Here is a 23,710-nt window from a genome sequence, read left to right as displayed (position 1 = left end):
GTGTGTGAGGGGAGAACCAGAGGCAGGAGGCTCCTGACACTACCTCATGTGATGTCCTCACAGGCAAAGCAGGATGGGTCCTCAGGAGGTGCTGGAAGGTGAGCATGCAGCTCACTGAAGTGCTGTGCTTTGAAAGCAGCTCCTGACAATTCAGTGCCTGACTGCAAGGAGATAGGGGGATTTTGCAAAATGTTGTGTTTGGTTAGAGTCTAGTATTTTGATCTGGCTGGTTGGCTGGCTGACAATACAGTTTATTCACTTGGTAGAAACCAGAAGATGTGGAATGGCCACAGGCTGCCAAAGGACAAGAGTACTGGTCAAAAGAATCTTGTCAAATTGGGGAAGCTTCAAAAAATGGATTAGTTTAATTAATCAGGTATGTTAAGTCCTTTTTGGTGGTAAGAGTTATAAAACACAAGGAGAATGACTGACTGAACTCAAGGTCCACCTGAAGGCACTTGAGACAGATGTGGTAAAAGCAGATCATACAAGATGTATAAACTAAATCTTGAGTGTCAAACATGATGTAATACTATTTATTTTACACTCAGCACTGCCAAAGTTTAAGCATTTGGGAGCAATACATTTCAAGAAAAAACCCTGCAAAAGTGGATAAATGGGAGGGACTGATTTACTAGGACTGACACGTTAGTCTAGAGGGACAAAAACCCCACAGTGGAAAAGCTGGAGAGAGAAACAGAAGAGTCTGTTCTGTGTGAAGGAGGTAGGGGAAGTAATAACTAGGCTTACATTGCAGCAAGGGAAGCTTTAACTTAAAGAAGTTGAAAACTTTCAGTAGTCAAGCCATGGACTGGATGGGTGAAGAATCTATAGAATCTCACTTGTGAAGGTCCTTGGTTTAGTTACCCCAAGATTCTGCATGCTAAAGGAAAAGGTTGTGGTCCTATTCAGCCTTGATGTCTGTGAAGAAGGTGTATGTGAGGGGCAGAGGGTGGCTGAGTTGCCTTGGATTCTGGAGGCTGCTGTGGCGGGGTGCTTGGCAGCTGCCTCGCCTGTGCAATTTGCCATCAGTCTCATTGGATTTCTCAGAACTAATACAAATGTATTAAACCTGGTAAAAACAATGACATAGTTGTGGAAGGATCTTTTTTTTTTTTTTTTATATATCCTACATAATGCAAGTGTTATTGTTAGACAGCACTTGTGCTCCAGGCTCCTGGTGTCACTGGTGGCATGTTAATAACTGGGTTTAGTGCCAACATCTGTCATTCAGAGGGCAGAGTGAGATGATGCCATGGGAAACGATGCTCGTTTCATTTCAGAAAGATCAAACTGACAAAGTTAAAAGTTCAGAAAAAAACCCTTTGTTGTACTTCTACAAGGTTGACATATTTAGTGGTATTCAGACATCTTGCATCACTTCAGTCAGGTTTTTATGGCTGTTGGAACATGACATTTGTTTCTCATTGCTTGTCAGTTGTTTCAGATATTTGGTTTTTTTGAGGGGAGGAGATGTTAACAAACACTGTTGTTCTTTTCTTTAGACAGATCTGGCATTTAAACAAAAGCAGAAGGAGGAGCAAAAGAAACTTGAGGAGATGAAAGCAAAGGCTGCTGGAAAAGGGCCCCTCAGTAAGTGAGGTGCCATACTGATAGGAAACATGGAGGGCTTGCTGGCTCTAGAAATTGTGTGGTTTTCGTTGACAAACATAAAAGGGCCCATACCTCTAGGTTATTTAACACCACCAGTAAGTCAATGGCAGGTGTAGATGATAAGTAACAAATTAATTTTAATTTGTTAATTAATTTTTTTCTTCCTTTCACAGTCCCATTTTATCCCCAGATTACTTTGCAGGTTGTGGTTCAGCAGGTGTAATGGTGTGTCTGGCATGCTAACCTGTTCTTGTGGGATGGTGCAGAGACATTTCTATGCTTATTTTAGCATACCATCCTTTTCTTTCCAGATCTATTACATGTAGGCTTTTTCACAGTCCTAAAAGTTTAACATATCCAGTCGTTGTTCCCTTCAATGATGAATCTCTTACAGAGCAGTACATTCCTGGAAGAAGAAAACCCCACATGACTGGAAATGAGTCTTCCTCCAGCATTTGCAGTGATAGAAAGATGTTAAAGGGGGCCACCTGCCTGTTCCCTCTGGGTGTTTTTGACCTGTGGTCCATTAATGTGACTAATGACTTTTCCATTCTGTGAAGACTGTTTAGCTTTATTCTTCAGCAAGCTTTCAGTCTTGAAAGGTCTCAGACCTCTCTGACAATCCCATAGCAACTTAGTTTCACTAACAACCTTTGCCATGTTAAAAATATGAAATTCCCTGGATTAATTCTATCCATATACTTAACGATAACCTCAGAATTGCAGCAGGTCAGCGAGGAAGGGTTTATTATTTTCAGGAGTCCTCTTAAGTTACACAAGATTGTTTATCCATTTGCTTTATTACAGACTTTTATCTTCCAGAGATCAAGGTCAGACTCACTGGTCTATAGTTCCCAGTGCTTTACAGAAACCTTTCTGTGTCTGGGGACTATGCTGGCAGTCTGAGAGTCCTCTGACATAGTGGCTGTAATGATAAGTAGAATCATAGAGTCACAGAATCATTTCAGCAGGAAGAGACCTTTAAGATCATTGAGTCCAGCCTTTGCCCCAGCCCTATCAACCACTAGACCATTTCCCTAAGTACAACATCCACTCATCTCTTAAACATTTCCAGGGACGGTGACTCCAGCAGCTCCCTAGGCAGCCCATTCCAATGCCTGACAACCCTTTCAGTAAAGAAATTCCTCCTAAAAGTTTTCAGTCTTAGCCAGCAGTTCTGCATTTTCACATTAGAGCTTTTCAGTGCTCTTGGAGGGAGTGCCATCAAGTCCCTCTGACTTGGGATATTTCTTGTTTATTCATCTCAGATTGATGTAGCCCCTTGATTTATTGATGTACAAAAAATGTGCTGGTTGTGTGACTTAGAATGTCTTTAGTATTATGGACTGATGCTAAGCAATTCTCTGAGCCTCTCTTCTATGTCCTTACCATCCTAAACTGTGTGTAGGGCGCTTCAGCTTACAAATTTCATCACAGTTCTTTCCTGCCATTATTACTCTGCCTTTTCATTGACTGAATTTCAGTCATCTGATGCTTGCCAAAGCACATAGTGATTACTGTTATTGTGACAGGGATAGACTGTTCCCAAGAGCCTTAGCAAGGCAATGCTGTTAGAATCTTATTGCACTACAAAGTCTGTTGTTGACCATCAGCCCTTGCAGCCTATCTTGCTGTAGGCTTGCTATTCTTTTTCCTTTCCACTGGTCATACACAAAACATGTTGTAAAAGAAATAGCCACAAAAAATGCCACACTGGTTACTATGTTAATATGTTCTGTCCTTTCACCCTGCTTTAGTCTCTTCAATAATTAGGACTGCAAAGAACAGACAATTCCAGAAAACTGGAATTCTCATAATGCAAGTACCCACTTCTGTAGAGCTTCAGTCACAGCTGGGGGCCCTAGCTGCTGTAGGGATACCAGTGCTTGTATCCCCTTAGACTTGAATTTGATTTGACCATACTATGTTCCTGCTGTATAAGACATAAGTGGAGGGTGTCCATGAAGGAACAAAGGAATTGTTGAAATATTTATTACTTTTTCAGATTTATGGGGCATATTTGGTTCCAGGAGAAACTTGGTTTCTAATGTTAAGTTATCCATTCAGTGTAAAGCATGTGAGATCACAAACACAGAAGAGTAGCACTTGCAAAACCAATTTATCATTGGGGATCTGAGTTGTACAGGCAGTCTGGCGGGGCTCTGACTTTATGAGGAACTAAATTTGTAGCTAAGCACTGTCACAGTTGTCTAACTAGTTGTGGTGTTTCTTTTGGCAGCCAGTGGTGGAATAAAGAAGTCTGGCAAAAAGTAGTTCAACCAAACCGCAGGATAAGAAGTGATGAAGTTACTCAATGGATCTGCAGACTTCAGAAAGTCATGAAAACTCACTGTCATTTGGGAAACATTGTACATTTTGTTTAGTCTGAATAAATCATTTTTGTTAAGATGTAATATTTTCTCTCTTTACCTGTAAATTTTGTTTTTTAATGTCATTATTGTTTTATACTGGAAATGAAACATTTACTGGAGACCATTTGTGCCCTTATACAGCCTGAGTGCATCTGCTGGTTTTAGAGTTACTTGTGAGAATAAATTTCATTTTCTCTTTTCTTTTGACAATGAGAGTCAAGGCCTGCAGTTTTCATCTTGGAGGCTTAGGTTTAGCTGCAATTAACCAAGATGTGGCTATATCAGCACATGCTCTCCTAACAGCTGGAAGTTTTCTCTAGACAGTTAGGTTATACTTCCATCACCAGCAAAGCATTTGCCTTAGGGTAAGCCACTATCCAAAACACTCCTTTTCATATTACTACTTAAATACACTCTGGTGCTATGCCCCATAGTCCTGGTGGCTGTTGAACATACATTTACTTTTGTCCTACAACTAATCACCTACACCTTGTTTTCCCTGACCTTGTGCATACCGAAAACATAACAGTTCCTTTACACTCACAATGTTTTGTGGGGTAGAGGGGAGGGAATCATAGAATCATAGAATGGTAGGGGTTGGAGGGGACCTTTAGAGATCATCTAGTCCAAATCTCCTGCAGAAGCAGGGTCACCTAGATCAGGTCATATAGGAACATGTCCAGGCGGGTCTTTAAGACCTCCAAGGAAGGAGACTCCACAGCCCCCAACAGTGTTGATGAGGCTGTAAGTTTTTTATATTAATAGCAGGGATGGTACACTGGGTATGGAAACTTCAAGGAAGGAATATGATGTTCCTAAGGCAGGATTTAAGGGGAAAGAATTATTGCAGAGCACTTCTTACCTCAGTGAAGGGTAATGGTAGACAGACTGCTTCCTCCGTTAATAAAGGCTGCGAGTGGGGCTTGCTTCTGCAAACAGCAAGGCACTTCCCCTGCATCTGTGGGGAGGTACATGGTAAATCTGAAGACGTTCTGGGCTCGTAAGAAAGAGACTGTGGATGCTGTTTGTCAGTGCACCAGGTGCTGCTACAAGGTTTTCCCTTTTAACGACATATTGCTAGAGGGCTAGGGGTGTTACCTTCTGAGAGTGACTTATTCAGGGGATGCATAGTTCTTTCTCTAGAAAGACGAGGCCTCGTTTCAGCAGGGCAGGGCTGGCAGGTGCCCTCGGCGCCTGGGAGAGGACGTGGCGGGCTTTCCCCCGCCATGGCGCCTTTGGCCCCTCAGCGGCTGCGGCGGCTGCTCGGGGCGCCCTCAGGCGCGGGGCGGGCGCAGCGCGCGGGCTCTGTCGCCCCCTCGCGGTCACGCCTCGGCGCTGCGGGCGGCCGCTGAGCGCATGCGCACCGCAGCCGCGGGAATCCGGCACTGCGGCCGGCAGGCGCGCGCATGCGCCCGCCGCGCTGCCGCCCACGGGCCGCGGTGCCCGGGGCTGACGCGTGCGCGGTGACACGGCCGCCCTCCCTCACATCCTAGCGACGGAGGCGTGCGAGCGCGCTGCTTCCCGCCGGCCATTCCCCACCTCGGGAACGGGCCGCCTCTCCGCAGCTCCCAGAGCGACAGGGCAGCCCGTCCTTGTGGGCTGCTGCTCAGCACGACGGCCGCAGTGCGGCTCAGCGGAGCGATACAGAGCGAGAGCACAGAGCGCGCATGCGCCGCGTACCGAGAGGCTCGCGCTGAGGCGTGAGGGCGCGCGCCTTCCCCTCAGGGGCGGAGCGGCTGTGGCGCGGGGAGACGGGCGCTTCGCTTCTCTCGGCGGCGTCGCTCGTAATCCCACGCGGCCTGTTCATTACCATCGAGGAACCAAGGCTCCCCAGAACGAAGAACTTCCCAGACTTTTCCCTCCCGTGGGCCGTGTTTGCTCCTAGCGTTGTGTGTGAGAGGTGTTCTCCAGCACCAGTGGACAAGGTCTGGGAGAGCAGTACTACAGCAGAGGTTAGCCACGCTTTGTCAGGGAATCCTCCAAGGACCACACTCACATATTTTTTGGCACAGCATCCCACCAGCTTTAATGATGTAAGGGCATAGTTAAATAGTTTTCTGAATGCCTTTTGTCCAGAAGGTAGGTACTTAACTCTGGGGAGAGGTGGATCTTATAGGAGACAGCATGGCGTGATGGCCTCTCTTTGGTCTAAACCCGTGCCTCTGTGTTCATTAAAGCTTTAGGAGAGCCAGGTTTTTTGCTATTTGGTGGTTTCAGAGAGAGAAGCAGCCCTGGATGCTACCAGGAAGAGGATCGCTGGTGTTCCCCTATACTACAGTCTCGAGGATTACAGCCATCTTAGTGATGCAGCTAAGGGAAAGGGAAAAATGTTGTAAACATGAAGGGCGAGCTGAAGGTAAACATAATGAGGGGGAGATTGTTAGAATCAAAGATGAAACTGTTCAGTTATTACACATCTATGGTAGTCTGGCTCCTTGGTGTCTGATGAAGCCGCTTTCTATTTCTTAACTGAGTGTGAAGACATTTCACAACCTATGTGAATAAATTTAGGTGATTTACACTGCTCCATGTGGAAAGAGTAATACATGATAAGCACTGAATATTGTTAGCACCTCTGGATAAAGACTAGAAGCCTCTCTGATAGAAGCAGAAGGGTCATTCTCTCAGTTCTGGTCACAGCTGCAACCTAAAGTGGAAGGCTGGGTAAGTGCAGCAGTTACACAACATTTATGTCAGCAAAAGCCCATGTTACCATGAATACATAAAAAGTTTCAGTCACTTTGCACTTAAAGGCCAAAGCCCGTTAATAATTGAGTGTGATGGTGTCAGAACATGATCAGGTACCTCTGTGATGTGAGTTAGTAGCTGAGTCGGCAGCACAACACCAGAACAACATCTTGCATCACCTCTGGATCCCTTCCTTTAAATGAAGCTAAACTGATTGTCAACTTTCCAGAAGGCAAGTAGGGGTTATTTTCTTCTTTAGGTGCTTACTAAGGATAGTATTTACTTCTCTGACTGTGAAAAGATAATTTTATTTGATTTAGAGAAAGCAAGCAAAACAGCTTCTTAATGACAAAGTAAGCTTCCAGCCTGAACTGTTAAACTGCAATTGAAGTTTTACAGAAGTTCACATTATATCTATAGACTGCTTTAGGCCATGCCTTTGACAGAGGGGCAAACAAATCCAGTCATCTGTATGTTAACCAACTCCTGGAATATTATTACATTTGCTCTTGTCTCTGTTTAGCCTCTTTAACTATTTTAAAATGTGAAGTCGATACCTTGAGTTTGGGTCAATGCTGGACATAGTCAAAACTTCACCCAAAAAAAAAGGGGAGAGGAGGGAAGATCTTAGTCCAAATTTACTACAAGATGAGAGATACTTAGGATCTTATCAGGACTACATTTTAACAACTCTAGAGCTACTGATAGAACTTGTACCTGGACACTGAAGGATTTGGAGAGGCGTTTGGATTAAAAACAGTTAAGGAGGACAATGTGATCAATACAATTATCTGCCTCTAACCTTATCTGGCTGTACTTTTTACACCTAACAGCCTTAGTTGACATGCTAATAGTTCACAGTCAGATCCAGATCCCTGCTGCCCCTCTGAGAGTGTGGAAATCGGCCTTTGATGAAAATTGCCTTCTCTGGAGATAAGACTGAGTCCTGCCAGCCAGCCAGAGCAGGTAAGGGTTGAAATTCAAGCACGCTTTTTGCATTTTGGATAAAGACAACTTGGGTATCAGAAAAATATTCACACAAAGATGTAGGACAAAGCTGCCTTAGATTTGGTGCCCCAGAGCAAGGGACTGCCCCTGTCTCTGTGCAGAACACTGACATTGGTACCTCTCAGCAAAGAGCTAAATTCCAGCAAAATGCAACTGCAGATACAGTGCCTACAATTATGCATGCTCAGAAAAGTGTGAAAACACAGGCTTGCTTTACTTTCATCAGTCATATACTGATGGTGGCAGATTCTTACCAAGCGCATACCCATTTTCCACTGGTGTTGGAGTAGGTAACTTGGGGGTGGCAACTTAAAATGAGGAGGAAGAGGTAATGGGAGACAACATCCTCTAGATCTGGCCAGAATATGAGAAGACTGTAACCTTGGCAGCGTATCAATAGGCAACTGTTTGCCCCAGGAACTGCTAAATTAAATGAATGAGGTTGCCAATCACAGTGAAGCTAACTTGAGGTGGTCTGAGCAAAACACACTGAATAGAAATGTGTGCTTCACAGTATGAGGGAATATGCAAAAGCATTTCAGCCAAAAAATAAATCGAGACAAGAGGGAAGGAGACCAAATGGCAAAGTGACAGATCACTGCTGTGCGAGAGTCATTCTCAATAGGCTTTAGTTTCATGTAGACAATGAACTGTCTTCCTGGCCAAGAGTCCTCCTGTGTTTAGTATTAGGCTATGGAAATGAAGCTGAACAAAGGAACACTGTGATTGTCTCTCTTTACATAATGCTAATGTAATAAATGGCATTTCATTCCTTAGTGTGGCTCTAGCTTAGTATTAAACTAATGCAAAGAAAATATAGCTCTGAAACCAAGTACATATGTAAAATTACCCACAGTCTGAAGGGCACAGGAAAAGCAAAGCCCAGAAGGCAGTAGGAAGTGAATGTTAGTGATTAAAATAGTAGCAGAATAGATGCAAAAATTCTTTATAGGGAAATTCATCAAAGCATATAATTGCCCTGATGAATTCCAGTCAAGCTCTAATGTTTTAAAGTACTTTGCCTACTCTTCAGAATTAGTTCAGCTCCAAGGAAATCATACTTTTCTCTGACAGACTTCCACATACTGATGCATGTGAGGTCCTTCTTAAATACGAAACTTCTCTGGCATAAGTTAGACAGCCTGGAGAACTGGGTTTGAACTTCTACTCTGCCACAGATTTGCTTTGTGACCTTGCACAAGACATTTTGCATTTAAGTTTTCTTATTTCCACAAAACAGGGGTAGTGGCATTATCTTATTTGGGAATAATATTCTGAGGCTTGATAAATAATTTTAACATACTGTGATTCTAGACTAAAAGCAGCTAAGAAAGCATGAAGTACACAACCCAAGCCACCCTAAAACACTTCACAGTGCTGCCCAGCAAGCTTCAGAACACTCTGGGAAGTTTCTCCTGCATTTATGTTTCAGTTGATCCTTCCTTCCACAGCTACCTCAAACAAAATAAGAGGGAGAGACACACTATACCACAGAGATACAATGGCAGTTTGAGCACAGAGCTCCTGGGTCTAACTCAGTTGGAACAGTGGCTCCTTTGTAGCCTTTAGCAGCTCTGCCCATCTCCATCTTCCATTTCCTTGTTCTCCAAACTGTAATAGCATCATTTGCACTCCCACCTTCCAAGGGCATTATAGTGATTTCTAAGTTGTGACCTTTCAAAGATATAAAATTACAGGTCAGTTTTAAGGATCTTTTCCAATTTCTTTCAAACAGCAGAATTGCTCATTCAGTCTGATCTTAACTGTAGGAAACCAAGAAACTATGGTACTAAAATCTTTCTTGCTATGAAATTTAAATAAGGATTATTAAAGCATCTCTGGTCAAAATGGATTATTTTTTCCAATAGGTTTCATAAAATGCTTCTAAATGCATTACTGCTTTAAAAACACAGTGTTTCTAAGCTGGAAACCAATCCTGCCTCCCACAATCAAATTGCCCATTCCAAGTGAAATCTTAGGTGATTACTCCAGTGCTGCCTCCAACATACAGCAAAGCTGTTTTGAGTTCAAACTGACCATTCATGCATGTGCACAAAAGTTACAGCTTTTGAACAAAGCTTTCCCTGTCTGACAGTAGGAATCTAAATGAGGCCCTTTATTTCTTGTGCTAGTGCTGTAACAACTAGGCTGCCCTAATTATTTCAACATGACTGTCACTATTAAGTCACTTCTGTCAACACAATATCAGAAGTGTTCCCGCACCACTTAAGCTCGAGGACAAAAGTGGTCATTCGCCAGTCGAGGCATCACAGTGGAATCTGGTGTGGATACCTAGGAAATTTACTCAAAGTAGTCTAGCACCTTTAAAAAGTAGTAGAGTCTTTGCAAATAACCCTTAACTTAGCAATTAGCTTTTGCCTGGCCTCCTCTGTGGGCAACCAAACACTTCCTTATGAAACATTCCAACATTTAACATCAGTTTCTACCTACAAGTTCAATAACTGGTGGCACTGAAAGAAGACTGTTTTCCTAACAGTCAAATTAGAAATGTCTGGTTTGACTATTTATCTCTGTAGAAGAAAGATGCTAAAACACGATGTAATTGTTTTAAACTCAAAACTAAATGTGATGTGACACAGCACTTAAACCAATTGTACTTAGATCAGGGTCATCAGACACTACTTCAATGTTACTATGAAATAGATAGCAGAAAATAGGTATATACTGGCAGAATTTCTTATAGAAAACCAGTAAGACTAGACTGCCATCTCAGTAATATTGACTAACCTGAGATGGTACCAAAGGTAAGAGGAAAAAATCCTTGCACTGATGCTGTCACATTTGGTAGAACCAGGTGGGTTTGTAACATCTTCCTCTTCCTTTTAGTCATTAGTATATACTCATTATTTACTTTCAGGTTCTTTATTTGTACTGAAGAGATTCAAGGAGAGGAAGAAATATACACCCTAACATCAGGCTGAGTTCAGGTCAGTGTCAGCAGCAGCAAAACCCATGAGCTGCTGCTAAACTTTCTCTGCATTTCAAGTGTACCTGGCAGTAATGCATAAGATCCTCAAATTCTATGTCTGTTCAGAGAAACAGAAATCCAAAGTAATCTTAAAGCTTCAGTCTTTTAACCATTTGGCAAGGATGAAAGACTGGGGTATTTTGTGGCTTTAAAATGTTACCACTGGTATTCTTGTGGGGTGTTACTCCTCCTATAGGTGTTATTCCTGCTCTGCAAATTCCTGTGCAAAAGCCATCAATACAGGAAAGAGGAGAGATGGAAATGTGTTTACTAGTTGAAGTTAAAACAGAGTTTGGGGACAGTGAGTGTGTTATGGGGGGTATCTAAGTTGCCTTCAGAAATAAAAATGTTCTCCATGATAAATACGTATTGTTCTCTTCACTAAGATTCTGAAATAAGGGCTTGTTTGGTAGAGGTTGGTCTGCTTCTGTACATAATGACTGCTCTAGTAGTTTTTGAAAAAACCTGTTAAATAAAATAAGGCCATAAATATAACAGATGATGCAAGAAAAAATGCACATGGAGAACTGAGGGCATTTTATAGACTAGTAAGACAGTTATTTCAGGTGTCAAGATTTTGACTTTGTGAAGTGTTTATTCTTAGTCTAACCATCACTATTTATTGATTTCTGCAACGCCACTCTCCACTCAGATTCCTTCACAGAATTATGAATTAAATACAGAGCTCAGGAACATTACAACCATGTAAACTACTCTCCACCATGGAAACAGGTCACTAGATAATATTCTGCGTTTTCTAAAGGCAGGAGATTAAGTAGGCAATGAATTTCCTAAAACCATTCTGTATGTGGCAGCAGAGGGCCTGCCATTCCAGTACTGTTTCTACAGATCTCACTGAACTCATAGTACCTCCAAACTGGAAGCTAACTGGGGAGTGACAGAGTAAAGGAAAAGTTCATCTTTAGAAAAAAGACATTAATAGATACCAAAGTTCAGGTGCAAGTGGCAAAGAACCTCAATGAAATACATACTAAACTAAATCTGTACTGCAAAAAAAAAAACCCCCACATAATAAAGAGGGGGAAAAGAACCAAGAGGGAAAAAGCAGTGATGTAAGATTGCTTAGGTCTCCAGGAGATTTATTTTGATCTACTTACAGAAATGTATTTTTCCCAGATGGAGGAAAATAATATTCTTGCTGAGAAGATAATTCTGTTTCAGTTCTCTAAATCACCATTTGCTTAGCTTTTTACTCAGTTCAAGTCACTTGTCTGTAATAAGAAAGCATATCATCTAAACTTTCATAAAGTGGTTCCTGATTCTGAGCATCGCTGCTGTTGGTCTGTGCTGAAGGTGGCACATCTTGGGCACTGCAGCCACAGGCGTGTGTTCCTGGTGGCACATCTTGAGTGCTGCAGCCACAGGTGTGCGTTCCTGGTGGCACGTCTTGGGCATTGCAGCCACAGTCCTGTGTTCCTGGTGGCATGTCTTGGGCATTACAGCCACAGGTGTGACCTCTTGGTGGCACATTTTGGGCATTGCAGCCACAGTCCTGTGTTCCTGGTGGCATGTCTTGGGCATTGCAGCCACAGGCGTGTGTTCCTGGTGGCACATCCTGGGTGCCATAGCCATAAGCTTGCATTGGAAATGGCATATCATGAGTGCTGTAGCCATAAGAATGCATTGGCGGCAGCACACCCTGAGCACCATAGCCATAAGGCTGCATTGGAAATGGCACCTCGTGAAGGCCGTAGCCATAAGGCTGCATTGATGGCAGCACGCCCCGAGCCCCATAGCCGTAAGGCTGCATTGGAGGCGGCACACCTCGAGGACCGTAGCCATAGGCCTGTGCTGGTGGCAGCATATCCTCATCATCACTGCTGTCATCTGACGATGGCGCACCCTGAGCATCGCTGCCACAGGCTTCTCCAGATGCTGACACATCTTGAACGTTGCTGCTGTAAGCCTGTGCTGGCGGTGGCACACCTTTAGTGCTGCTGCTGTTGGCCTGCACTGATGGCATCTGTTGGTCTTGTGCCATCTCTGTTTCCAGTTTTTCAGGGGAGGTTTCAGGACTGCTTGAATTCTGACTTCTGTAATTATCATCTTTCTTTTGTCCCACAAAGTAATTAGAAGGTGGTGCAAATTCTGGATCTCGCTCATCTCTGAGTTCTTCCTGTTTCTTTGACCATTGTCCAAACATCAATTCTGTTACAAACAGAGAAAATGGTAAATTGAACATAGATTTCAGAGTCTGAAGATCAGTCAGGGAGGAGGGAAAATAAGCAAACAGAGAAGATGCAGCTGTGAAAAGCCATTTGAAGTTACTTTTCCATCTAGTAGTAGCTTGCTGGCTAAGCTGACAGTTGCTTTCATACAGAGCAGGAACAAAAGCATTAAGCATTAGAGATAAGCACTCTCCTCTGTATAACTCATCCTAGTCACTTTCAGGTCTCTTAACAATATGTTCATTGATTATGAACAATTACTAATTAGTTAGGGGTGAATCAAAACACCAATCAAAGCATTAAGAGCCTAGATATTATAAGATGGAGATGATGAGATTATCTCTAGTAGGAACAGGTGAAAAATGGTAACTTATTTCAACAGCAGTGGTAGATAATCTAGTTACTATGACAGCTGCTGATTTCTCATTAAAAATAGTTCTGAAGTACTGCAATGGAATGACAATGCACAATCACAGACCAGAAATGAAATCCTGTTGCTTCCAAACCATGTTTCTGAATCTGCATTTCCTTACCTTTGCCTTTATCCCACTCTCGGACATAAGGCACGCCAGGCTTTGTATCTCTTCTCTCCTGGATGACAACCTCCACCTTCCTACTTGCTGCAGTTACTCTCGGAGCTTCTGGTTCATCAGGAACGCTTTTCAGCTCTGTGTTACAGAAAGAGGTAGTTTTTGTTAGTAATAGGATAAAATCTATATGAAATTCATAGGAAAAATAGGAAGCAAAAGTTATTAGCATTTACAGAGCTCATGCTTGTGGTCTAATTTAATTCTAATACTGAAATACATCTGAATGGGGAGGTGATTTTTTTTTTCTTCATTACTGTATATTAGTTCAGAAAAGATAATGGACAAGCCAGATAATCAGGAAGTGTATCTAGGAAGAGCCACTTCATTAGCTTTCTGATTGTATCAAAAAGACTGCTGAAAATCTATTGCCTAATAACCCAAGAAGGAGTATGCCAAATGTTATACTGAAGCTAGAAAAATTAGGTAAAAATGAGAACATTAGCTTGTTAGCTCCATTTCATTTACTGGAGAAAATATTTTGCATTCTTATTCTTCTGAACAACAGTAAAAGAGTTAGCAGTGGCACATTAGTGCTCTCCATTTCCAGAACACTTCACATTTAATCCCTTGCACAGCATTCTGACACAGTGAAATAACAGCTACACTTCACAGCAGGAGACAGGCAGTACAAGTGACTAGCGGTGTCATAAGGGAGACAGTGAAGAGACAGGATTAGAACCCAAATTCATCATCCTAAATCCTGAAGTCAGCTGTGTGTACAATTTCCAGACTGCACTAAAACTGTAGATGTCTATATTCTGTGATATAAAAATTAACTTACTAGTTTTTATTCTAGTTCATCTTAAAAAAAGCCAGTAAAATTTCAACCTGCATAATTAACTCACATAGTTCCTGCTGTCAGGTGTGAATAAAAATAGCCTGCAATATACATATCACATTTCTACTTGCATTATTAAGCTATTTCTGGCATGCTTTTGTATCTACACAGTTATAAGAACTGTCACTACCTTAACAGTTGTACTAATTGTATATATAGAATACATAATACTAACATATTGAATGTCCAAACCTATATCAATTACAGCATGTCCATCCATTGACCAAGATGAAATAGCAAGTATTGAACTTTAAAAGGCAGATCATACCTCCATTCTCCAGTTTTAACGCCTCCTCCTCTAATCCAGCTTCCCTTAACTTCTTAACCTTCCGTGCTCGAAGTTTAGACAGCCTTGCATCTAGAGCTGCCTTCCTTTTTTCTTTTAACTGTTCACGTTTAGTTCTCTGATCAAGTGTCTTAACAGGAAAAAAACACATGAATTAATCTTCCTTTGTTATCAACTACATATCTTTGTTCACCAAACAAACAAAAGCAATTCTCCATAGTACTATGTTTCAAGAGGGGAAAAAGAGATCAATTTTTTTTTGTAGCCACCTGCAGGCATCACCTCCTGTAAGACTTATACAGCAAATCAAAGACGGTGACCGCCAAAACTAGGATGCCCTCATATGCCAGTTTGCTCTAAACTCATACCTGCTCTCTCAGCATATCTAGTGTTGCCCGTTGTTTGTGCCTCAGTTCTTTGTCACGAGAAAAGGCAAAGTAACCAACACCAAGCTGTCTGGCCTCTGAAAAGAACAACATCAATAAATTTAAGTTCCACTCAGTTTATAATTGACAGTAACAAGTGCCACACCTTGCTTTCAGGCATGGAATTACTCCCAACAACATACACCACATATGGCTAAAAAAGGCTTGTTTTAGATGATGTATGAAGTGAAGCTTCCTGCAGATGCAGAGGGGAGGAGGGAGTGAAATTTGAAAAATACATTTCAGAAAAATGCAATTTGAGGAAAAATAAATCTTGATTTCTGTTCTGGGAATTTGAATGGTTATTGCCCACATGGCTTAACACAGACCTATACTTTGCCATGCAGGCACAAGAAGTAACATTCTCTTGCCTCCTCCTTGACTAATCTCTTTGTTGATGTTGAGATATGTGAAGTATGGAAGCATACCATTTTCTCGAATGTCCTCATAATGTATTGGTCCCATGGGTTTTCTGAGAGCTTCTTCCTCTTCTTTTTCCCACTGCTGCCTCTGAAGTTCTTTTCTCATGTCTTCAGATAACAGAGTATTCCCATCAAGACCTTGCCTAATTAAAAAAAAAGTACTTAGGGATTGCAGAACTAAGAGTTATCAGTTTTACAGATGAAATAATAATTTTTATTGGCATCTGTTGGGATTCTAGCAATCATATATAGAAACCTCTCAGATTTAATGTAAGAAAATTAAAGGTATCTGAAATAACAAAAAGTTATTCATTATTTTACCCTTCAAGTCCATGCCAAATATTAATACCCAATATGAGTAATCTTTTTGTTCTCCCAAAATAAGAAGCAGGATCTTTTTCTTTTAGTGACTAGCTAAAGCCATTTTTGCTGACTGACCGTCATCCATATCAATGCAGTGACTGCAATTTCAAAGCACTCATATTCTCCATCTTATGATAAAACATAAAGAACACACTACCCTTATTACTGTGAAAGAATTTTAACTTCAGTAAGGGCTCAGTGTATGTGCCTTTAGATTACTTTAAGAAAACAATTCTCAGTGCTGCTGTAATAATCTTAACAGAAGAGCTGTTAAACAGATGTTTAAAAGAAGTGCAAAACAAAATAAATGGAGATCTAACAAATTCACTTTTGAATTGATAAAAAACTACCATCAGTTTTCAGGTTAAACAGAACCAGGAATCAGTTCTCCGGCATTTTCTGGAAGGTGCAAATACAGTCCCTTTCAAGGACCATGGTTTGAGAAGATGCATCAAACATCTGAGAGATTGCCAAGTCAATTTATTAGACCTTTTCTCTGCAAACAATGGTCCTTGAGTGATGTTTTAGATTTAGCCAGCATTTATATCAAAAAGTGTCCGTTAGTAGTTTATTGAATGTTTCATTTGGGCTTTTATGTGAAATTCACGGTTTCCAGTCTGTTGCAATTTAAAATCAATACACTGACCATGTATTCACATGGTCAGCTGCCAAGGTGAAAGAAAATAGAAACCTTGAAATACTATCTGAATTTATAAAAAAAGATTTTCATAAAATCAGTCAGGCACAATTGTTCTGCAGCTACTCTATTTTATAAAGCACCATGCTGTAACCAGCAGAAGTTTGTCTGAAGTAAACCTAGAGAAAGCAGCAACATCAACAATTCTGGACTAAGAATGGGGTAACAAAGCACAGCCTCTCTCCCTTCTCATTAAAGAGATATGTGCTAAATACTGCAAAGAACATGTACTTCTGCTGGAGGAACCACACCTTTTCCCTTGAAGCTCCTGGTCCATTTTAAGCAGGCTTGGCAAATCCTTCTTCATACAGCGTCTAGATCGGCCCAAGAAATCAACATAATCAACCCTGTAATGAAAGCAAAGGAAATTTGATGCAGAACTTCTATGTGCAGATCTAGGGAACTCTCAACCAGAAGACAGAATCAACAATGCGTTCCACAGAGTATCCATCACCTCGCAGCCTCTCTTTGTGTGACAGTTTCTTCTACCCTTCAGCTAAGAGACCCACAGGTTAAGAGGATTCGTTGTGAACAGGGCACGTGACAGCTTTAATCACAGACATATGCTCAATCTCCCTTTCAGTGGGCTGTTTGCCTTGGTGATAAGGCTGAAATGTTCAGAACTTACAGTGTCATGTAGTTTTTGACTCAAAATAAAACTGAGCCTAGTACTTGCTTCCCATGGTGAAAATTATAATGCAACATCGACTTCTGGCAATGAAATTGCTACAATATATTTCAATTATCAGCCCAAAGCTCATTTGGAATAGGCTGATAGCATTTGTTCAACTGGCATAACAAAGGCAGACTAAAATGCAAGCAAAATGTTCCTTTGAAGCACATACTGTGCTTCTTATTCAGCTCTTTATAATACTGAAAATTTACAGCTGTTGAAAAAAGCTGTTAAGAGCTACACTTATTGTCCTGTAATGCTAGAAAGTTCTTTAGCATCAAGCTGCCTCAATTATCCCATTGTAAAGAATTAGTAGTACATCTGAAAGTACAACAGGCAATCTAGTTCCCAAACCCCAAACCTTTAAAGATCTGTCCTTTTAGTAAGTTAAGCCTTGCACATAATTACTAAGGATATTTATATACTCAGTGACCTTTGTTTTTTATTACAATGTAACATCAGTGGAAAAAGAAGTCTGCATTCTCTATTGTAAAGATGTAACCATGGCTGCAGAATAATTAGCACCAATGACACTAGCACCCAAATGTCCTCATTAGGACATGGCCTCACTGAGATGGACAGCACATTAATAGTAGTACACGTGACTATAGTGAGGTGTATGCACTGACAGAAGAGTACCATGTGAATGGTAAAATGTATCAGTTTAAATTTCTGGTACTTTACTGTGATGAGAGCACAAAGCAGTTTCAGCCTATCACTGGATCACTAACAGTTTCATCTTGAATTTCACTACGATGTTGGCAATGGGTATATTTGCCTTTCCAGCCCAGCAGTCTTCTGTTAATCTGCTGGATTCAGTCTCCCATTTTACTCTGAAACACTACATTGCAAATCTTATATCGGCCTAACAAGCTGCAGAACCAGAGTGCTCTGCTTTCTATTGGTTCCTGCTGTTTTAAACTGACTACTGGAACTACCATCTCCGTTCCATAAGCACTTTAAACAAATGGGTAAGGAAAATCCTTGGTTTGACTGGTTTCATGTTTATTCCTAGTGTCTTGGATGAAAAACTAGTGGTGACTTGGAATGCCACTGAGTATTTTCACAGATTGCTATGCTGCAGTTAAACAGCAGAAGAAACGCTGGAAAACACTGTTCTTTTTCCCATTAGAGTTTCTCTCCTTTAAGAGAAGGTCACACAAAATGAACAGCCATTTTCATTGTAAGTCACACACAATTACAGAAGGAAAGGTGGATACAATAAAACCTCCAAGTTCTGCTAAAGTACATTTCAAGACTTCAAAGAGTAAAACTGTATCAATATTGCCAGAACTCCCATAAACTATGCATGAGAGACGATACTGCCACGTCTCTCAGACTATATTTCTCTGATGCATATTTCTCAAAATCCTGGATGCAGATTCTACTGTATTGTCACCTATATGGAAAGTAACATGGACTGTCTTTCAATGAGACATGAAAGGAAAAACATGTGACCACCTCTTCACAATGGGTAGTTGAGAAGAATTCTCAATTAACCAAAAAATCCCAGGTGCCACTCCAAATATTCTGGAGAATAAAATGATTTTCTCATGCAATTGCCAAGAAACAGACTGTCAGGACAGGTTAGCCCAGTCAGCAGCACCAACCATTCCTCATCTGGGTCCTCAGGTGGTGGTATTTCCATTTCAGGTTGAGTTTCCTCATCATCTGTGTCTTTTTCTGAAGTCTTTCGAGCAGCTTCACTCTGATACAGTTCCTGTGCTTCGTGCTGTTTGTCTATGATCTTCTGAGTGAAATCCACTAGGTACAAATCCTCTGTTTCTTCATCTAAAGCAGAAAATCAATTTTCAGAGAACAGCCATGAAAAGAACAGAACTGAACACAAAATCAATACAAAATAGCCACAATCAGCTTTTCAGCTGCTAGCAATACCCTTGACCACACTATTGGGGAATACTTAAATCTCATTCAATGCCAAACAAACTTGGAGCTATAAATTGGCTCCACAGTGATAACCCATATTTCTGAACAGAAGTTTCAGGGTATTTTAAAGCAATTAGTTGTTTGTGTACAATATAGAAAAGGTTGCAATTTTTGCACTAAAATATTCTCTGTTCATTAACTGTTTCACAAGTACAGGGTTTGTTACCTAACAGTTCAAGTGCTTTTTTGATGCTTCACATTTGGTGTGTAGGCAGGGGATAAGCAGTCACTACAGTACTTTTCTAAAGATGGATACTAGTAAAGAAAATATCAGAGATGAATCGTAGAGAGATTTGGATCCTATTTTAAAAATTACTTCTTGCAAGAGACTGAATGAGTGAGAGAAGAAAAGGGAAGATTAGAGTCCTTTAACCACATTAGCTGCATGGGTGCCATTCACATACAGATCAGCTGGGCTCCCCTCCTGCTCCTCTCCTCTTAACAAAGGTCCAAGAATTAGCATGCAGGACAGAACATCAGCAATGCAATCCAAAGACTGCATAAGAATTAATAATAATAAATTAATTTTGTTTTTCTAAGATTCTATACTGAAAAAACAGAATATATTCCACCCACTTAATGAGTGAAACAAGCCCCTAATGCTTTACTAGGACACACTGTCCTTCAAAAAAAGAATTCTATTTTCTCTAGTACTTATATTTTTCTCTCTTTTTTAAAGCTGAATAACCCACGTCAATCACTTTGTGTAACTCAAAAAATATAGTAAGTTTTACTACCCATGTAGTGAGATAAGCAGTGAATTCATGGTATGGCTGCTATAAATCACCAGGGAATCAGAAAACCCAACTTTTATGGTGAACTCCACAAACAATTTTTTATATATATATCCATATATAAAAGACTCATTTAGACTAGTTTTATTCACCTGGAAAGTCGCCTTTTGTCATTTTCTCATACAGCTTTGCTTTCTCTTCTAGTTTCTTCCTGAAAAAAGAAAAGACCCAGCAGTGCAGTATTTTTGCCCTACCAATCCCAAACACAGTTCAGAATGATCATTTTAGCCTTAGGTAAATCAATCAGGGAAGTATCAGGAGTGCTTGAAATCCTTGCTAAAACCTGACTTATGACCTTCAAAAAATCAGTAATCTGACATATCTAGGTGCTCTGATAACGTGAGGGCAGGTAGCCCTAGAGTACAAGACTGCTGAAATGCCAGTTGTATATGAATGGTAAGGAGCGTGGAATTGATGCTGGTCTTACTAGCTGGTCTAATGAGAACTGCTGGTCTTAAAAGTGCATAACTTGCTTTCTTTGCTTTTCTAAACACTGAAAAACAAGTTCTACAAAGCATTCGTTTGTTGCAGAGCCTAAGAGTTACCTTGATGTATCTAATATATGCTCCTCTTCTGCCTTCTGCTCAACATCCTTCTCGGCTCGATTTGCAACTCCTGTGTTCTGTTTGCTCCAGATGCTTGGCTTCTGTTGAGGACAATTTTATAACAACAAAGAAAGAAATAAATGAAGATATTGAAATGATAATGATTAAAAAATATTTCAACTGCATAATGCAAACTTTGCAAATCAATCATGAAAGACTTTGTGAAAAACATCTTACACTTGACTTGAGACTGTACCTATTGCACTGTGGGATGCAGCAGGTATGTCCTAAAACTACACAGATTGCAGTATGATATAATTAGTTAAGGACAGGCTGAGAAGTAAAGTAAAGCAACAACAACAAAGCACTCAGAAATCAAACAAAATCTATTCTGGCAAAAATGTTTAGGTTACAAAAAAAAAGGAAAAGAATAGTCACAGAATCTCAAGGGCTGGAAGGGACCTAGAAAGCTCATCCAGTCCAACCCCCCTGCCAGAGCAACCACCTACAGCAGGTCACACAGGAACTCATCCAGGTGGGTTTTCAATGTCTCCAGAGAAGGAGACTCCACAACCCACCTGGGCAGCCCCTTCCAGTGCTCCATCACCCTCACAGTGAAGACATTGTTCCTTGTGTTTCTTTGGAACCCCTTCCTTATACCCATTGCCCCTTGTCCTACCATTGGCCATCACTGAGAACAGCCTGGCTCCATCCTCCTGACACCTGCCCTTTATGTATTTGTAAACAGTAGTGAGATCACCCCTTAGATCACTCCGAGTTAAAGAGCCCCAGCTCCCTCAGCCTTTCATCATAAGGGAGATAGTCCACTCCCTTGACCATCTTGCTGATTACTGAAGTAATAACATAGCCAGGCATTGTTTCTATTACCTTCATTTTAGATACAAAATACAATGTTTCCCTGATTACAGTATAACACTGTAAATGCTGAATGTCAGCAATACCACACTCTACTACTAGAAAGCTACCAAGTGAATACAAAATAATGTGCAATGAAGAGTAAAACAAGAGAGATAATTGTGTATTCATTATTATACACTGTGATACAGAGGAACAGATAGCAGAGTATTTATCATGAAAAGTGTTTCTTCCTCCATCCTTCAGAGCAGCACATCAAATCCTGGAGAAAAACCCAAAAATGCCCCTCCCTATAGCTACAAAAGCTGTGGCTCCCTGAGAAACAAAGACTAAGCAGCAATTCAGATGGGCACAAGTATGAGGTAAGTCCTCTGCTCTGTACAGTCATCTCACCTAGAAATAAAATGTAAACAGTGTCCTCATTATGCAGATTTTACACTTGAATTGTAACACAGCTCTGAGTATTTATCTACTTAGATTTGAATATCAACTGCCTTACTTTGAAGGAGAAAGAATGACAAAAACAACAATGAAAAAATAGCGCTACCTTATTAGGAGTTTTGGGCTTTGCAAAGATGCCGGCATCTTTCAGCAGCTTTTCTTTCTTAAATTCTTCTTGCTTTCTGAAGAGTTCTGCTTTGAGATCTACCAGCTACATCAGCAAGCAAAAGAAACAAATCACCAAGACACATCATGTTACTGCACTTACATCACTTATTGCAATAGGGGAATAACTGTGCTTCTTGGAAAACGATCTGGCATTGACAGTTATCTGAGCATTTGATTGCATTTTATGTCAACCTTGGAAGCACTTACCCAACCCCAAAGAGAACTTTTCTGTTTACAGCAAACAATACAAAAAATTGAATGCAAATTATGATCAGATAATTAAAAACCTCCATGATATCCCTTATCCTCTGATATATAATGGGAATAAGAGACTTAATTCCATACAGATTTTACCAGCCTCCCAATGACAAACAGAAGGACTAACAAAATCACAGTCCTGGATTGGAAAGGAAACTTCTAACCCTGAGATAACGACTGAAATTCTGTCTCAGGAAAGCACTGGTAGCACTTTGCTTTCATGAAATCGATATACTTTCCCACTGTTTCATATGCTATTTACAGAGTTTTAGATTGTCTTTCTTCTTCCTTTCTAATAAGCCTGTAGCAGCAGTGCCACCCATGACCAACGCCCGCGCAGCTTTTGTCACGAAACATCACCCGCACGGGGACTGCCTTGAAGTTCGATTTAAAAGCCTAGTCTGGAAGAGGACATTGTGCTACCTTCCGTGCAAGCTCTAGACATGACAAACTTACAGATATACATTACATCGGGAAAGCAGAAGCCTTTGGTCATAATGTTTGTCCCAAACACTAAAGCATTTGCTGCCCAGGCCCCTGTAACAGTGACGCAGCGCTGACAATTAACTCTGTCCCGCCACTGCTTAGAAGCCATCGGCCCAAAATTCAGCCGTACCCTTGGCCACGTTCCACCGCGACCCTTTCAAACGGCACTTGCTTTAGCGAGCGTGCATTTCCGCGGGTGGGGGGTAGGGCGGGGGAACGGCCCCTCCGTGCTCCGCTGTACCACGTTCCTCGGCAGCGGCCTGCGCCGGCCGGGCCCACCGCAGGAGCCCCCCGGCACGCCGAGCCGCCCTCACTCCCTTATACACCCCGCGGCAGGCCCCCCCGAGGTTCCTTCTGCCTCCCCCCGTCTGCGGCTAGGCTCGGCCGCTCACCGAGGAGGCGGCCACGTCCAGCGGCTTCTTCCTGCGGTCCATGGCGGCCTCCGGTAACCGCCGCTGCCGGCCGCCTGCTGCCTCGCTTTGCGGCCTTACCGTAAAGCGCAGCGAACGCGGGGCGCTACTGCGCCGGCGCTGGCCAGCCCTGCGCCGCCATGTTGGGGAGGTCAGGGGGAGGGAAGGGCTGCGAGGGGCGGGGCGCTTGGCCTGCAGCGCGGCGCGGGCCGCTGGGGGGCGCCGTGAGCGCCAGGGCAGGCGGCGGCTGCCGCGGGCGGCGGCGGCGGGAGCGGGGCGGCTCTGGCTGCTGCTCCGCTCCGCTCCGACTCCGGCTCCTACTGCTGCTGCTCTTGCTCCTGCTGCTCCTGCTCCTGCTCCTGCAGAGCCTCCAGCTCTGACCGCAGGCAGCCTGCGAGCAAGCCGTGCTCAGCCTGGGGTGGCTCAGGGTGACCGAAGCTCTGCCAGCTTGTGGCTTCACTATCTGGGCGAACATGAGGGGAGCTGGCAGGTGGAGGTCTCCTGTTGGAAACAGCCCAGTGTGGCTCAGCTGCTGCTGCCAACGAGAGTGATGTGGGGTGCCCTGCAGATGCTGGGCTGGTGGCCATGGTGACCCAAAGGGAGAGAGGGCTTGGCAGGGATGCAGGCCAGC

At 42.2% G+C, this 23,710-nt stretch overlaps 1 protein-coding gene across 2 annotated transcripts; it reads right to left on the bottom strand.

Moving 5' to 3' along the window:
* Positions 1-6,973: 6,973 nt before the first annotated feature.
* Positions 6,974-23,147, bottom strand: CCDC174 (coiled-coil domain containing 174). 2 transcript variants are annotated; one of them, XR_009819794.1, is made up of 12 exons: positions 23,062-23,147; positions 21,864-21,968; positions 20,441-20,541; positions 19,988-20,046; positions 18,765-18,945; positions 16,733-16,828; positions 15,428-15,564; positions 14,943-15,037; positions 14,557-14,704; positions 13,394-13,528; positions 11,790-12,840; positions 6,974-9,356 (listed from the first exon to the last, which is right to left on the bottom strand). XR_009819794.1 is itself a non-coding variant. In XM_062008429.1 (11 exons), the coding sequence occupies exons 1-11, from the start codon at positions 23,101-23,103 to the stop codon at positions 11,891-11,893; spliced, it is 2,049 nt and encodes a 682-aa protein (XP_061864413.1). In that variant the 5' UTR covers positions 23,104-23,147; the 3' UTR covers positions 11,746-11,890. The 2 variants fall into 2 exon arrangements, 1 of the variants encoding a protein (XP_061864413.1); XM_062008429.1 differs by lacking the exon at positions 6,974-9,356 and having other exon boundaries at positions 11,746-12,840.
* Positions 23,148-23,710: the final 563 nt, after the last annotated feature.

Source organism: Colius striatus, chromosome 15 (assembly GCF_028858725.1).
Source record: "Colius striatus isolate bColStr4 chromosome 15, bColStr4.1.hap1, whole genome shotgun sequence".
Lineage (NCBI taxonomy): Eukaryota > Metazoa > Chordata > Aves > Coliiformes > Coliidae > Colius > Colius striatus.
Note: the sequence above shows the minus strand (reverse complement) of the source record. Positions and strands in the feature narration are given on the sequence as shown.

What these genes read in the sequence shown, in the direction of transcription:
- CCDC174 (XM_062008429.1), bottom strand. Translation starts at nt 23,103, where the DNA reads ATGGACCGCAGGAAGAAGCCGCTGGACGTGGCCGCCTCCTCG. An exon ending in GACAAAAGGCGACTTTCCAG is followed by an intron (nt 18,946 to 19,987) that starts GTGAATAAAACT and finishes TTTCTGCTTTAG; the next exon opens with ATGAAGAAACAGAGGATTTG. An exon ending in TAGATATGCTGAGAGAGCAG is followed by an intron (nt 14,705 to 14,942) that starts GTATGAGTTTAG and finishes TTTCCTGTTAAG; the next exon opens with ACACTTGATCAGAGAACTAA.